This window comes from Pholcus phalangioides, unplaced genomic scaffold, assembly GCF_987345545.1.
Source record: "Pholcus phalangioides strain wild (caught in Gottingen) unplaced genomic scaffold, Ppha-v1.0 ptg000004l_1, whole genome shotgun sequence".
Taxonomy (NCBI): Eukaryota; Metazoa; Arthropoda; class Arachnida; order Araneae; family Pholcidae; genus Pholcus; species Pholcus phalangioides.
In genome coordinates, this window is record NW_028301597.1 from 48,217,221 (window position 1) to 48,234,463 (window position 17,243).

At 39.6% G+C, this 17,243-nt stretch overlaps 1 protein-coding gene across 2 annotated transcripts in view; it reads left to right on the forward strand.

The window, feature by feature from the left end:
* Positions 1-17,243, forward strand: part of LOC149087759 (O-acyltransferase like protein-like) — a 60,238-nt gene that overhangs the window by 27,690 nt on the left and 15,305 nt on the right. Inside the window, exons 4-7 of one of the 2 annotated variants that reach the window (XM_089231659.1) lie at positions 4,243-4,339; positions 4,472-4,680; positions 5,830-6,012; positions 8,108-8,201. In XM_089231659.1, the coding sequence (XP_089087785.1) occupies positions 4,243-4,339; positions 4,472-4,680; positions 5,830-6,012; positions 8,108-8,201 (583 nt within the window). The remainder of the gene's footprint in view (positions 1-4,242; positions 4,340-4,471; positions 4,681-5,829; positions 6,013-8,107; positions 8,202-17,243) is intronic. The other variant, XM_089231660.1, reaches the window with a different exon arrangement.

The following is a 17,243-nucleotide window of genomic DNA, read 5'->3' on the forward strand; positions in this document are numbered from 1 at the left end:
GTGTAGTTTGATTTAGTCCAAAGACATTCGTCAGTAATTGCTGCCTGTATCCAGCTTTTCGATAAGCCAGCGTGGATCAAACTATTCTCGACTACTCAGGCTCCTCTTCTTCTTCCTCTTCTCTAAACAGATGTACGAGATCGCTGTCTGGGTGTAGCTGACGTCGTAGTCTAGTGGATCTCCTAACTGGCATAGGTGGCTCTCTATCTGGTTCTGGCTCCGGGACTGTAGTTCTGATATCCTCAGGGTGCTGCTCTAGAAAGCGGACCAGTTTACGTATTTTACTTTTCGAATCTTCCCGCTTCAGGATGCACTCAAGCCAAGGTATTCGCAGATGTTCAGCTGGCTCTCTGAAGTGGAAAGCCGTTGTCTTGGGGCATAGAGTTGCGTAGTGAAGAGGCGTGCCTATGGCCAAACATGAGCATTTATCACTGGGGATTGATTTGAACCTATGAAGGTTAGCCGGAAATGGACCATGGCCCGTTACGAACATAATCATCTCACGTGACCATTTATGGTTCCGAGGCATTACATGTCGTAGGATCCTATGAGTTGATCGACCGGGTTCTGCGTTGTCATCCCACCTCTGTTGCCATTTATTCATTAGATCCTTCCATAGGATTGCTTTGGCGTGTGATGCGGGAAGCAGCAGATCACCTGTAATGATTTCGCATTCGGTAGCTTCCTTCGCCGTGGTATCCGCCAATTCATTACCCCATTGGCCTATATGTGCTTTTACCCAAGAGAGGCTTATTCTGGTGTGATTGCAGAGAAACTGTCTTACTGTCCTAGCCATTTCATGACTAGACTGAGGATTAGAGACCGCCAGTATGCTAGAGCGACTGTCAGATCTAATTAGGGCAGCTTTTCGATGTAAAGAAGCATCTAAGACTGCGTTGTAGATGGCGAAAAGCTCAGCCTGAAACACTGAGTTATCATCCTTTAGCTTGACCGACCATCGGGCTATTACTTGTTTACCTTTAGTCTTAACGTATGCTGCTCCGGTCCCTTTTTCCGACTTTGATCCATCCGTGTAGTATATAAGTGTGGATGACTGAAGCAGCTCACCTTCGTTTTCTGGTTCGTCAAAACGTATTTGGCTGTTCCGCAGCCCGACTGACGGGTGGGATGACCAACCCTTTATTTTTCGTTCATATGCCTGAGGATCCAATGTATTTTCCGTCGTTGAGACTGCCTTGCGGAGCTGGAGTAGGCGAGCCGACTTAGCTAGAAACTCCATTTTCAGGCTCAACGGAGGGAGGCCCAAGATAGTCTGGAGAGCATTTGTCGGGGTTGTACTATAAGCTCCTGAGGTGTACAACAGGTATCCTCTCTGAATTGAGTTCAGTCTGTTTGAAAGCTGTACCTGAGGCGATGCACACCAGATTGACGCACCGTAAGCCATAGTTCGCTCTGCCACCGTCAAATAGAGGATTCTGCGCATTTCTTGATTAATGCCCCACTTTGCTCCGGCCATAAGTCGCATCTTCTGCAGGGTAGCAGCAACTTTATCCTTCATTTTCTGGATATGGGACTCCCATTTGAGATCTTGGCTAATGGAAACTCCTAGATACTGCAATACCGTAGTTCTTTTTATTGTCTTTCCCATCATCCAAATCGATGGGGGGCGCTTCTTTGAGATCCAGAGAAATCTCGTTTTGCTCGCCGACAGGCAAAGGCTATGGGATAATAACCAATTTGTGATGGATTGGAGAGCCTTTTCCGCTAGGTCTGCAGTTCCTTTGATCGTCTGGTGAGACGCAATAACAAGTATATCATCGGCAAAGGCCTGGACACGGATATTGGCTGGCCACTCCATTTTCAACAGCTCGTCGAGAACTAGATTCCATAAAAGAGGACCCGAGCACGACCCTTGTGGTGCTCCCTTTTGCAGATATTTAGTAGTCGATCCCGCGTCAGTCACAATCGCAGCTTGTCGATCGTGAAGAATGTCACACAAAATTGCCTTCAGCTGTGGAGGGACAGGCATTTCCACGATTCGGCGAAGGATAGATTCGTACCTTATGTTATCAAAGGCACTTTCAATGTCTAAAGATATGACGGCTACATCGTTTCCTTTGTCTCGCTGAGACTTAATTTCTACCATCATATCTTCCAAAGCCATCTCAGCTGATTTGCCTTGTCGGAACCCATACTGATGAATGTGCCACCAGTCAACCCTTTCCGTGTAATACATGATGCGCTGAACTATAATTCGCTCCAATATTTTACCAACAGAGGAGAGTAAAGATATTGGCCTATATGACCTCAAGTCATTGGGGTTACGGCCTCTTTTAAGAAATAAGAGGAGCTTTCCGATTTTAAAATGACTTGGGAAACATTCGATCGAGTAGCACTTGTTGAATAAGGTGTGTAGTAGATCTGGAAAGGATCTGTTGATTGCCTTGGTCATTCGATTATTCACTCTATCCAATCCAGGCGCCTTGTTATTGTCTAAATTGTCTATAATCCTTCTTATCTCTGATTTGGAAATTGGTCTATCACGATATCTAGGAGAGTCAGGATGTGCTGCTACCTTATGAGAATCTTGTGTGGATTGGGTTGAAGAGACTGGGACATCTGGATATATTGTTTGAAGTTGTCGGGTGGCCGCTTCTAGGATTGTCTCGTTACCTGTCTTCCCCATCATGACTTGGGGAAAAGATTTACTTTTCATTGTTGCTCGATAGTTGGTGCCGTAAACCACCGTTGCATCTTCACATGACTTTCTCCAAGACGCAATCTTAGTTTTACGTACCATTTTTGTATACATCGCCCGGTGTTTACAAAACATCGCTCGCAACCTGGGTTTGTCCTCTTCTGATGCCTTCTGGAAACGCCTCTTCAAGGCTCTTGAATGTTTCCTTTCGATTTCTAACTCTCTGTTCCACCACTTCGACTGATTCTTTTTGTCATTGACTCTCTCATTGGTCTCGGCTGCAAGAAGTGTCCGGTCACTCGCCGTCGTCAGTACTTGGAACAAGGATTTCGTCGCTTTCTCCAGGTCTTGTGAGGTATAACACCTCTTAATATTAGCTATTTGGTCTGGAATGCAATTTTTAAGATATCCTGTAAAGTTTTGGAGCCTTCTTTGTGTGGTGCGATAGCTTCTTCTTGTCGTAGTCATGGTAGACGGCGCTGTTCGTAAGCCTGTTGGAGGCTTTGATGAAACTACTGTATAGCTACGCACATTGAATTTTCATCCAGCTTATCTGCTTCTGTTTCAACAGCAGGACCGGACTACCTTAATCCTCTCGTCCGCAATAATCCCTGTTAATGTCGTCACGCATGCGTTTGGAGCGTCGGAGCAAATTTTATTCGTACTGAGGCAGGGTAGGTATGTGGCTGATTTGTGGTGCAGATGAAATGGCCCATGGTCTGAATCGCCCGTTGGCGTAGCATAAATAAGTGGAGTTGTCCGATTGGATATGGTAGCCCGTTTGCTCAACCCTCAGCTAAGCAGGAAAGCATTTTGGTTCAACATAATAGCCTGTTGGCACCGCTCTTAGCTAAGCGGCAGAGTGTACAAGTTCCGCATAGTAGTTCGTAGACGCCACTCTCAGCTAAGCGGCACAGCATGCAAGTTCTGCTCAGTGGTCTGTAGACGACACTTTCAGCTAAGCAGTGCAACTTGCAAGTTCCACACGGTATCCTGTAGGTTCCACTTTCAGTTAATGCAGATTAACAAGGAAGAATTACTACGGTCTTCATCAACTTAATATCAAGGAATGCTGTGGAAAATCATCACGCGGAAAAACAAATTCGAGATTATATTATCAAATGTGAACTTGCGAAATTTATCTACAAGATCATCTTATCATTAATTATCATTATTCATTACTTATCAGTTGAACATTGAAGACTCCCTTCAATGTTGTACGGTCTTTCAATATTTAATTTCTACCCAGTTAGGAGCTTCAGAAAAATCACTTACCTCTTGGTCCCATGATGCTCGTAAGATGGCCTTGCCCACGAATTTTAAATTTCATTCGAAAGGTTTTCAATGGTGTGATGAGAAGATAGTTCTGGGTTAAGAAGCCGTTTCCTAGAGAGATTTGAACTCCTAGGATGTGTGTTTCATCAGCATCGGTGACAACGCATGTTACGTCACGTACTGTCTATTTTGTAACTAAACTGAATCCATCATGATACCGGCCTTGATTCTTGCTTAATGTTTGTTACATGAAATGTCAACACATTTACGTTTCTCTCCCCCTTTAAAAATATTAATCTTTTGGTCAGCTGCACAGTACCTGAGCGGAAAAGCGGAAGCAGAAACAGACGAATGCTACGTGGAAATCGAGAGTTTCATGCCAGATGTTGCGTCTGGATTCATCATGTAAGTCCAACTGCGCGTTTTCTAGAATCCGTGACATGAAAATAAATGACATGAATTTAAATGGTCGAAACCATGATTGTAAGTGATTGATATCAAAATGTATCCTACTCCTTCTCGAACCATCCTATACAGATGGCTATTCGCATCCTCAGTTCTCCTGACCATCGTGGGAACTGCAGTGGACCTGAGGAAAGGTTATCACGATGAAAGCCCGAGAACGAGACCCACCATCTCAGAACCAACAAGCGTCGGGAACGTCACGGCGACGTCTTCGACGGCCAGCACCACGTCATCGTCATCACTGTCATCATCGGAACCTCTCTTCAACAAGAAAACGACAAGTAATTGTTTTGAATTGTTTCAATTTGTTAAAATTGTTTTAATTTAAATATAATATCCTCCCATGATGCATCTCGCAACACTTAAAATGATGTTTTCCCATGTTGCATCTCATTATAGTAAAAATAATGACTCCCAATGATGCATCTCGTTATAGTATAGATAGTGTACTCCCATGATGCATCTTGCAATACTTAAGATAATGTTCTTCCATAGTGTAATCCGCTAGAGGCAAGATAATGTTCTCCCATGATGCATCTCGCTATAGCTAAGATAATGTTCTCCCATGATGCATCTCGCTATAGCTAAGATAATGTTCTCCCATGATGCATCTCGCTATAGCTAAGATAATGTTCTCCCATGATGCATCTCGCTATAGCTAAGATAATGTTCTCCCATGATGCATCTCGCTATAGCTAAGATAATGTTCTCCCATGATGCATCTCGCTATAGCTAAGATAATGTTCTCCCATGATGCATCTCGCTATAGCTAAGATAATGTTCTCCCATGATGCATCTCGCTATAGCTAAGATAATGTTCTCCCATGATGCATCTCGCTATAGCTAAGATAATTTCCTCCCGGGATGTGTATCGCCTCGTATTTAAGATAATGTCCTCCCTCTCGCTGTAGGTAAGGTAAGATAATGGCTATGAGCTAGGCTCCCCTAGGCTGAAATCTTTAGCGGGGTCTCTCTCTAGTTAATTTATAGCATGAAAAAACAAAAAATGATTAGAATCGTCCTGGGCCCCAGAGCTGGAGTTCTGTAGCTCAATCCTTGTGGGGGTCATGCTTTTTGTGTACCATGGACCCTTATTGCTAATATGGAGTCCATAGACCTCCGCCCCCTTGTGCCAATAAAATGATGGCCTTGGATCCCTTCGCAAAATAGTATTCAGTATATTGCAATTTAAAACAATTATAAATTTGAGTCTCATCCAAGCACACGCGCGCGGACTCCCTAAAATCTCTCCAAGGGCGCTCCGGGGGGGGGGGGGTAAATCCCTGGTTAACTACCTCCAGTTTGGCGCAAAATCATCGGCGAAAAGGTTATTATTTCTTTAATTTTTAGATTTTTTTGTGTGAAAATATCACTGATTATATAATTTCAATATAATGGCGGTTTTTTTCCCCCCATTCTTGTTGTTCCAGCAGAGAGCTTCCTAGTCGGATTCCTCCGTTCATTCTCCTTGACGAGCAACGTACGCAAGATACTCGCCCCTCCGTCACCAGAGGGCGCCACACTAGGAGCGCTGCACGGCATCCGTTTTCTAAGCATGGCCTGGATCATTGTCGGCCACACTTTTGTTTTCGCGCAGAAATGGCTCTTCTTTCGTAAGTTGTCACTCAGACATTTTTTTAGTATTGCGAACAAAGAATCTCTTATTTCGCGTAATTCTTAACGTGTTTCAGCCGCGCCCAAAAATCAACAAAAAAAAAGAAAGAAAAAGATACGCTTCGCGACCCACGAGACTTCGTTTTTCGAAATTAGTGGCACCAGTGACGCAATAAATGCATTTATAACAGGACTACAAGTGGATTTGTACGACTCATCTAGAAAGGCCATTCGACCTGTGACCCGTAGCTCAAGAATCTGCCCCCTCCCATACGTTAGAGGTCCTTGTTGGAATGACCTCCATGAGGATGCGTGTGGTTCTCAAGATCAAGAATCCCTGGCTGTAAGTGGATTTGTACTATTCGTCTCGGTAAAACCCCCTTGCGAATCAAGTCTGGGTCGTGACCCACAGCTCGAGAAGTCCTGGCTATAAGTGGATTTGAACGACCCATCTCGGATTTCCCTGACCTATAGGTTAAGAACCCCCTGTCCTACATAGATAATAGTATTTTGGAGGTTATTGTTGGGGATGAATTGAAAAGCATTTTCACGACACGAGTTATTTGAGCGGCGTCCACTTATCCAAGTGCACGCTGAAATTCAGATAGAGATCGAAACAGAGTATATAATGAGATGGGCCATAACAAAAACGTTCATTCATTACGTAATTTTATAACAACATGAGAAAAACCAACATGATATAATAACATGAGAAAAACCAACATGATATAATAACATGAGAAAAACCAACATGATATAATAACATGAGAAAAACCAACTCTCTCAAGTTTGTTTCGCTACACGATAACTTACCATGTGAAGAAAACAACTTTTGATGAGAGAAAGTTTCGATGATTTCGGGAGTTTGAAACTTCCTTCTTCAGGAATTGTTTTTGCTCTCACCGCCAACTCAACTTAAGCCAGGAGGTTCTTAACCTTTATCAGCCGTGCCCCAAAATCAACAACAAAATCAGCTTTGCGACTCTCATGACTATTTGTTCTTCGAAATTAGTGAAGCCATTGACGCAATAAGTGCATTTATAGCAGGAATGTAAGAAGATTCACACTACCCTTCTCGAAAGTCCCTGCGAATCAAGTTAGAGTCAAGATCCATAGTTGTGTTAGAGTCCCTCTGGCTGTAAGTGGATTTGTACGACCCATGTCAGAAGTCACTGTGAATCAAGTTTCGGTCTGATCCATTCATTGCTCAAGAATCCCCAACTGCAAATGGTGACCATCACGTACGACCCATCACGTAAGCCCCCTGTTAATCAAGTTTGGGTCGTGTAACCCCTAGCTCAAGAATCCCTGGTATTTGTATGACCCATGTCGAAAGCTCATACTAATGAAGTTTTAGTCGTGATCCATAGCTCGCGAAAACCCATGCCTGTAAGTAGGTTTCTTACTCACCTTTGTGAATCAGAAGGGGCGAAACCCATAGCTCAATAACCTTTGCACGACCCATCTTGGAAGCCCTTGAGACTCAAGTTTGGCTCGTGACTCAGAGTTTAAGAACTCCCGATTTAAGTCAACCAACCCATAATATCCCAAACTATAGAGATAGACGAATTTTTTTCTTCTCTCTCTCAGCCTAATATATCGAGGAAACATATTTTCTGGATATTATGCTTCCACCGGTACTCGAACCCAGGCCCTCTTGCATTTCGGGCAAGCATACTACAAACTACTATACCATCCATTACTTCAGCACCTTACGCCACAGTGCGTGAAATAAGGAAGGTAGGGTCGTGTCTCCTCCATATTGGTGTAGATCGTAGCATGCTTTGCCGGGAAATGGAAAGGGGCCTGTATTCAAGTCCCGGAGGAGACCCGATGACTTCTCTTTCCGAGCTCAACTCGGTATAAAATCTGGAAAATATCTGCTTCCTTGATCCTATAGGTTTTATCACCCCTCTTCCTTCCGGACCGTCACCCGGGGGGGGGGGGGCGATATTGCCTACTTTGGGATACACTGGTCTATGGTTTCGGATTTTATCGGGAATGCTTCTATATATGTATTATTGCTAACCTAATCTACTTCAAACATACTGTTACGAAAGTGATTTTGCGTATTTCTCGAATGAAAATTTGCAGGTAACCCCGATGTAATGACGGCAGCTACGAAACACACTCTGTCTCAAGCCTTCGCTAATGGAACTTTCTCCGTGGATACCTTCTTCTTCTTGAGGTGAGAACAACAATTTCGTCTTAAAATGTTATATGATCGTCAAACTCGGTTATATCGATGTTATAAGTTTGGGGTCGTGACCCATAGCTCTCTCAAGAATCCCTGGCTGCAAGTGAATTTTACGACTCATCTAGGAAGCCCTTGCGAGTTTCGGTCGTGACCCTTAAGTTAAGAATCCCTGCCTTAGATATTACCCTCCCCCCCTTCCCCCGGTACGTTCCATCCTCTCTCAGCTACATTGGGTAATAATTACACTATATTAAGTATAATTTCAGTAATTATTCTTATTAAGTATAACTAGTGAAATATTATACTTAATAACTCAATTATATAACTTTAAGTTTTTCTTATTGGAGACTAAGAAATTTTGAAATTCCAGTTCCTCTTTATATTATCCAGCGTCAGCGTGGCCCAACCCATCGGGGTAAAGTACTTATATTTCCCATGGGGACAGAGCCTGGGCCATGTCTGGTTCTACAGTTCCTCTTTATGATGCGCCATTGGTGGCAGAGGAACTAAGGTCCAGTTCTTGTAGGGTTGGCGAGAGCAGCTCCCCTCAGCCTGGGTTAAGCAAAGGAGGGGCTTACAAACCCTGCCGGTTCTGATATAAACAGAAAGATCAGTTTATATCAGAGTTGGAGCAATTAATTATTGTACCAATGGCTACAGGTGAAAAAAAAAATAGACGACTTCAGTGACGCCAAAGCTTAGCGCGGAGGTTTTCTGCTATATAAGATGTTGTCTCGCTAGACAGCTTGCTGTCGATCTGCATTTATGGGAATCAGACCCGCTCTTAAGGGTGTGGGACAGGTGCGCCCGCACCGGACCCTGCGTTTTGGGGAGACACACACACACATACATTTACGATAGTAATAATCTTCCATAAATTTTTGAAATCTGCATTTTCATTTAGAAAGAAATAGTTCTGAATTTCCACCATATCTGGAATTGTTTTTTTTTAATAATTTCTGAATTTTCATCAAAATTCTGGAATTACAGTGAAACCTCTATATGATGATATTCTGCGAATCTATAGGAAAAAATATCGCTGTAGAGGGATTATCGTTATATCGAGAAGCAGCAGTTTAACATTCGAATATAGACATTTCTGAGCAAGACTTGGAAAAATATCGTTGTAGAAGGATTTATCGTGATATCGAGGAACGTTGCTTCACTATATTTCTAATCTAAATATTTTCACCAATTCTGAGAAAATTTCCTCCTTGCATTTATTTGGAATTTTCATTTTCTGAATTTTTGAATCCTCTCTCTCACAGAAGAAAAACAAAATCGGGGGGCTACGGGGCCCAGCTATTATTTTCGCACCGGCCCCCATGTGTGGCAAAAGTGGCCCTGTATGGGATGCATCGACTTCTTGAATGCTAGTAATTTCTTTCTGTGCCCGAGTGGCATGGTGGTAAGATGCTCGTCTACCATCGTGAAGGTTGTTGTCAGGGTCCCGGGTTCGAACCCAAGGGAAGATATAGATAAGATATTTTCCCAAACGAACTCGAGGCGACCACCGATAGACAGCACCTTCACTTCCAACCCATCTCGCCAATGGCAGTAAATTGAAATATAGCGATATGGCCAGAGTTGGTGTTTGGTGAAGTAGTAGTAATTTCTTCCTCATCATGATCATCCAAAACACTTCTCACATCCATGGGTGTTGAAAAAAAAACCTATTTTTGAAAAAGTCAAAACAGTTACAAGTTCTCAAAACTTATAACTTAGTGCAGTAGTAGATATCACGACACTAACACACGCTATCAAGGTCCGTTGCCAGAAATTTCGTTCGGAGGGGAGACCACTTTCATTTCATTTGACAGTGATAGAACAATAGATTTCGCCATCTTTTTCCCTTTTTTCGGTCATTTTCTCGCGGGGGGGGGGGCAGACCCCCCAAGTCCCTCTCTCTCGATACGGCCTTACGCACAATGGCTCACTTCGACTGGAGTACACTACACTGACGTGACGTGATTTCACGTCATGACAGACACGTTGTAAATTCTGTGACGTGGGAATTCCACGTTACATAATTTGTACGTCACAGAATTCCCACGAATAAGATTTCACAAATTCGTCATCGTAGTGTGTTTCGGCATTAATGCATCTCTTAAAACGTCAGACCAGTGTACACCCCATATAATGTCTGATATGATTCCACGCCATCTGACCTGACGTGGTTACACGTCACGTCCTAGTAGTGTGCACCGGTCTTAAGTGGCTCAGTTTACTCTTAACCGCCCAGTTCTGTCCAATTCTAATGCAATAATTTTTGAAGGAAGATAAAATTCAAATTTTTGAATTTATTAATGAATACAGGTTACGTAAACAAGGAAATTTAAAAAAAATGTTTTTTTTTCATTTCAAATTAATTTGAAGAAAAATCAAGTGATATAAGGAATTTAAAAGACGTATTGTAACAACCATTTAAAAAATTGATAATAATATTGCAACACGCACTGATACGTTGTGGTCGATTAGATTTGATCAGCGATTAATTAATCAGGAAGCAGATCAAGATCTTTAACGCACCGACAGATGGCAGCATATTTCTCATAGTAATTGATTTGAATCACGTTGATTGGCTGAAAGAAATGAAAAAAAAAAGCGCGCGAATTTCAAGAGCTCTTAGAGGCCTTTCACAAGGAGCGGATGCGGATCCGCAAGAAGTTTTAACAATTGAAATATACTGCGCCTTTCAGACGAGCCAAAAAATCTCCGCACCTACGAAATGTTCATGCGGGTCCGGACGTCGCACAGTGGTGCTTTTTGCGAAAAACGTGGTCAAAACTATTTACTCGCCTTGAAATTCGTTGCACATTCTTGAAAACTGTTTGGAACAGTAAATACTATGCTTTTTTAACGGCAGGGTGCAGATTATATGATTAAAGGGATTTTAAGGATATGAAATGGATAAAATATGTTTGCATTATGGCTATTGATAGAATTGCGATAAAAAACATAGCATGGATTTGTTCATGATATCTCATCATTATATGACATTTGAATTGCAGTAACATATAAGAATATTGCTGAGATGCATTAAAAACTTATAACATAAAAATTCTGCAAAGAATTTTAAAACAATTTTAAGATAAGAAAATTAATTAAGTATTTAAAAAAAGTAAAAACAGGAAATTAAAATAAGCATAAAACGTAATTTAAACACAGAAATTTATAATAAAAGTTTGTAATGAATGGAAAAATGTTTCTGGTCGTGGTCTGGGTGTAAAAAATCTTATGGTCACTACTATATATTAATTGTGTATCATAATTTTATAATTGTAATTATAATTTATTACCAACTAGCTATAATACCGGCTTTGCCCAGGTTTTCTCAACATACTGCGAGTATTGAAGAAGTGACAAACCATTGTAAAGGAATAAACATGTCTGAGGCGCATTGTTAGGGAACTACGGTGAATAAAGTAAACATTCCGAAAGTCATTGTTGAGACCCAAGAACCATTCTTGCCTGATAATTTCGGGCATTTGACCTGTTTTGTCAAACTTTTACAGTAGCCTATCGTTCAAGTAGGGTCCTGTATCGTTTACGAGTATACGTAAAATTTGGTAACGATCGATCTAAAATTGTAAATTCCAAGAGAGAACATATATACACAGAAAATCAATTTTACATATATAGATATCACTCAAATAGTCAAAACTAGTTTTGGGTTATTGAAGACGTTTTGCGGCAATCTTAAATTTTTTTTTCGTTGTTTCCCCCATGCTAGATATGAATGGATGAGAAAAAGTTATTAATTCGCGCATCACATCTTGATAATTTTTGCAAGAAACTTTTTCGAATTTATTTAACTTTTTGATGTATGTGCTGTTTCCGTAATGAATCAGTTATTGTCCTTTTTGTTCTCTTATTAGTCTCAGCAAATTCTGATATGTGTTAACCACCGATTCTTTGTGTGTACAGTACTTCGCAGAAAATGAGAACGTTTGTTAAGATCAGTCAAGATTTACAATTCATTTTTCTACGATTTCTGTACACCTTTCAAATTTTACTTCATTTAAGCATTTAAAAAGTCATTCTGTGTTCATTTCTTTACGCGATTTTCTAAATCGGAGCATTGCTGCCTAAAATTTGAGCTATGATCCTTTATAAGTATTTCGTTAAAAATCTAAATTTTTTTCAGAGTGGAGCACCATGAGTTTGAAACTAAAAACGACAAAAAAAAAAAAAAAATCTGAGGCATGTTTTGCAGCTTCCAGTGTTAAAGCTCAAATAATCTGCGGTTATCAGAGCAATAAACACTGCTATTTTTAAAGAAATTTTCTCAAATTCAAATCTATTCCGCCTTTGTATAGGCAAGCCTCAGCTATGGCATGTTGAAGAAAAGTCGCTGGGGTCAGCGGAGTAGCAGATATTAGCAGCTAATTTCACCTTTTTCATAAACTAAACATGTTAAAGTATGTTGGGAAATGAATTTCAGGAGGTCACATCACGTCACTTGTTTCTACCGCCGCTTACAAAAATGAACTTTTTTAAAAAATGACTTCGCATTAAAAATAATTTATTTTTTAATAAAAATATCAAAAACGAAATTCAAAATGTATTTCTGAATCGCTAACACACATGAAAGAAAAGAAATAACTGCCCAAAATTCCCCGGAGAGCTACGAAATTTCTGAACGAGAGCGGCTTTGCAAAAGGTTAAGGCCCCTTTCACACGGAGCGGATGCGGATGCGGGTGCGGAAGCGGGTCCGCATACCCTTTCACACGAGCACTGAAGATGCGGGTGTTTCGCCCGCATCTTTAGGTTGAAATTCGCGCATAAAAACTATTTTTTCGAAATTTTTGTAACTGTTTTTCTCCTTCACCCCTGATTCAGTGCCCATATGCAGCCTAGAGGTATTCTTTGGTGGTTTAGTCTAGAGCCCCATAGAATATGGGTCTAAAGATGTCTTCATTCCGATTCTCACAAGTAGTCGATGGGAGAAAATGTCTTCAAATATTTTCAAAACATTTTGAAACAAAAAATCCGTCTTTTCGGAAAAATATGGAAGAAAAATTCCAAAAACACATCCAATGTTCGAAAAATCCAATCCAAAAACATCCAAAACTAATATGTTCCTAAAAAAAAAATTCAGGAGATATCAAAGAATTTGCAAGTAGAAAAAAAGGGGAGGGGTGGGAACGTTCAAAATGTCTGTACTTAGAAATATTCACATCACAATTCTGTCTTAGGCCGGGATTACACTATAAAAGTTTTATAAAAGTTAGTTTATAAAACTTGAAAAATGCAACCGATAGGCCGATCAGTTAAGTTCGCTCGAATGTAACAGATGTGTTTATTGGTTACATTTTTCAAGTTTTATAGTGTAATACCAGCCTTAGGCCGGGATTACACTATAAAAGTTTTGTAAAAGCTCTTTGATAAAACGTGAAAAATTCAACCTATATTATCTTATTGGTTGAATTTTTTGAATGCAAAATGTGTGTGTGTGTGTGTGCACCGGTTGCATTTTCTTGAATGCAACCGATGCGCCTATTGGTTGAATTTTTCAACTTTCATAAAAGTTCTTTTAAAAAACTTTATAGTATAAGCTCGGCCGGATTACACTATAAAAATTTTAAAACAATTATTTTAAAAAAAACAACTAATAAATTTATCGGTTGCATTTGCTCTAATGCAACCGATAAATTTATTAGTTGCTTTTTTCAAGTTTTATAAAATAACTTTCATAAACCTTTTATAGTGAAATCCCATCCTTAGATTAGTCATTTCTGAAATATAAAATTTCATTTTTTAAGTTTATAGACTGAATATTGAGTAAAATATACTCGTAGGTATCGGGGGAACCACCAAAAATATTCAAGCGCTAGGGTCTTCAAACGACTTAATCCGACCCTGAGAGAACACCGTACGTGGATAACGTTGTTTAATAAAAGAATTTATTTTTAAGTTTGAAAAAATTAAAAGATTAAAAATTTAAAAAAATAATAAATATTTAAAATAATATTTCAAATATTTATATTTTTAAATAATTTTAAAAATTTAAAAATAAAAAAATTAAAATTTTTAAATTAAATTTAAAAGTTATTAAAGTATGTAGTCAATTAAATATTCGTAATGAACAGAACGGCTTATAGTTTTGGTCCCGTCAGTGGCCCTTGTGGCAGGTTTTATTGTATAAAATTGTGAAATATGGACAAAAGGCAGTTAAAGTTGCTATATCTCCATCTCAGAAGGAAACAAAGGGATAGACGTATGTGGGTACATCGTATTTGATGAACAGGGACCCTCATATGGTGTTTTTAAGGGTATTTATGGCAAATAATTAAAAAAATTCCGTGCAAAATCACCTTCAAAAAGTAGCCAAAGATGCGGACGAATTCGCTCCGCATCGTCTGAATAGCTCCGAATAAACCTATTGCCAAAACTTCTATGTGCGGATGCGGAGCCCGCACTTAGGTTTTGACACATGCGGACGACGTCCGGACCCGCATGAACATTTCCTAGGTGCGGAGATTTTTCGGCTCGTCTGAAAGGCGCAGTATATTCCAATTGTTAAAACTTCTTCCGGACCCGCATCCGCATCCGCTCCGTGTGAAAGGGCCCTAAGATTGATGTGCGGTATACTGCTACTTGAATCACCACATTGGAGGTCCTTCTGGGCAAAAACTAAGAGGTGATGAACGAAATAAAATGTACGTCAGAAGCCGGGGGTTATTCACTCTTCATCTGTGAAAAAATCAGGGTCGAACGGCAAAACTTTTTTTTTGGGGTTTTGGCCACGATTTTCGCAAAACGCACCACTGTGCGTCCGTCGTCCACATGTGTCAACATGTGTCTACATGTGTTTTGACAATAGGTTTATTCGAAGCTATTCACACGATGCGGATGCGGAGCGAATTCGTCCGCATCTTTGGCTACTTTTTAACGGAATTTTTTTAATTATTTTGCCATAAATACCCTTAAAAACACCATATGAGGGTCCCTGTTCATCAAATATGATGTACCCACATACGTCTATCCCTCCGTTTCCTTCTGAGATGAAAGAGATACAGCAACTTTAACTGCCTTTTGTCCATACTTCACAATTTTATACAATAAAACCTGTCAACAACGGCCACTGACGGGACCGAAATTATAAGCCATTCTGGTCATTACGAATATTTAATTGACTACATACTTTAATAACTTTTAAATTTAATTTAAAAATTTTAATTTTTTCTTTTTAAATTTTTAAAATTATTTAAACAAATATAAATATTTGAAATATTTATTATTTTTTAAATATTTAATCTTTTAATATTTTTAAACTTTAAAAGAAATACTTTTATTAAACAATGTTATCCACGTGTTCACTAAGGGCACGATTAAGACGTTTGAAGACCCTAGCGCTTGAATATTTTTGGGGGTTCCCCCGATACCTACAAATATATTTTACTCAATATTCAGTCTATAAACTGAAAAAAATGAAATTTTATATTTCAGAAGGGAGACTAATCTAAGGATGGGATTTCACTATAAAAGGTTTACGAAAGTTATTTAATAAAACTTGGAAAAAAGCAACTAATAAATTTATCGGTTGCATTTGCTCGAATGCAATCGATAAATTTATTAGTTGATTTTTTTAAAAGAATTATTATTAAATTTTTATACTGTAATCCGGACTTAAGGCCGGGATTATACTATAAAGTTTTATAAAATAACTTTTATAAAAGTTGAAAAATTCAACGAATGGGTGCATCGGTTGCATTCAAGCAAATGCAACCGGTGATCTTATTGGTTGAATTTTTCACGTTTTATCAAAGAGCTTTTACAAAAGCTTTGATAAAAATTCTTTCATGAAACTTGAAAAATGTAACCAATAAACACATCTGTTACATTCGAGCGAACTTAACTGATCCGCCTATTGGTTGCATTTTTCAAGTTTTATAAACGAACTTTGATAAAACTTTTATAGTGTAATCCCGGCCTAACACAGAATTGTGATGTGAATATTTCTAAGCTCAGACATTTTGAAAGTTCCCACCCCTCCCCTTTTTTTTTACTTGCAAATTCTTTGATATCTCCTGAATTTTTTATTTTTTTTTGGAACAACGAATGTTTTGGATGTTTTTGGATTGGATTTTTCTTTCATATTTTTCCGAGAAAACAAGATTTTTTTTCAAAATCTTTTGAAAATATTTGAAGACATTTTCTCCCATCGACTACTTGTGAGGATCGGAAAGAAGACATCTTTAGACCCATATTCTATGGGGCTCTAGACTAAACCCCAAAGAATGCCTCTAGGCGCTGAATCAGGGGTGAAGGAGAAAAATAATTACAAAAATTACGAAAAAATAGTTTTTATGCACGAATTTCAAACTAAAAGGGTATGCGGACCCATGTCCGCATCCGCTCCGTGTGAAAGGGGCCTAAAGCATAAACCCATCATGCGTAAATTTTTTTTCACTCAATTTCTGTAATACTTCTCGCAGAAATTCGAAAAACGCTACGAGTAAACGCTTTAACCGGGAAAAAACTCGAAGTATTAATAGAAGTTGCGATCACGAAAATAAGTCGTACTAAACAGGAAAACGTTTTAAGAGGGAACGTTATAAGCGGAATCCACAGTATAGCTTACAATATAATGAAATTCATTTTCATGTGCAGCGATGTGTTTCTCAACTTTAGTTAGCCCACGGCCCCCTTTGAACAACATTTTCTTCTCGGGTTTCTCTGTCTACTTGCGATACGTCACCCAAGTGATGCTCATGATGGAGATGTAGGCCATAGTTCAAGGGTGATCAACCATTAGGAGAGTGCGAGCCACTTAATTATTAAATGATCTTTAAATGTGTCGTAGGCCACCTAAGTTATTTATAAATGACTGCAAACCGTCAAATGTTTTGGAGCTGAGTCGAGGGTCACTAAGTAATCTGGAACAATGCCGCAGGTCACATAAGTGATCTGAAAATGTGCCGCGCATCACTTGAGTGATCTGGAATAGTGCCGCAGCTCGCTTGAGAGATCTCGAACAGCGTCGTAGCTCGCTTAAATGATCTGGAGCAGCGTCGCAGCTCGCTTAA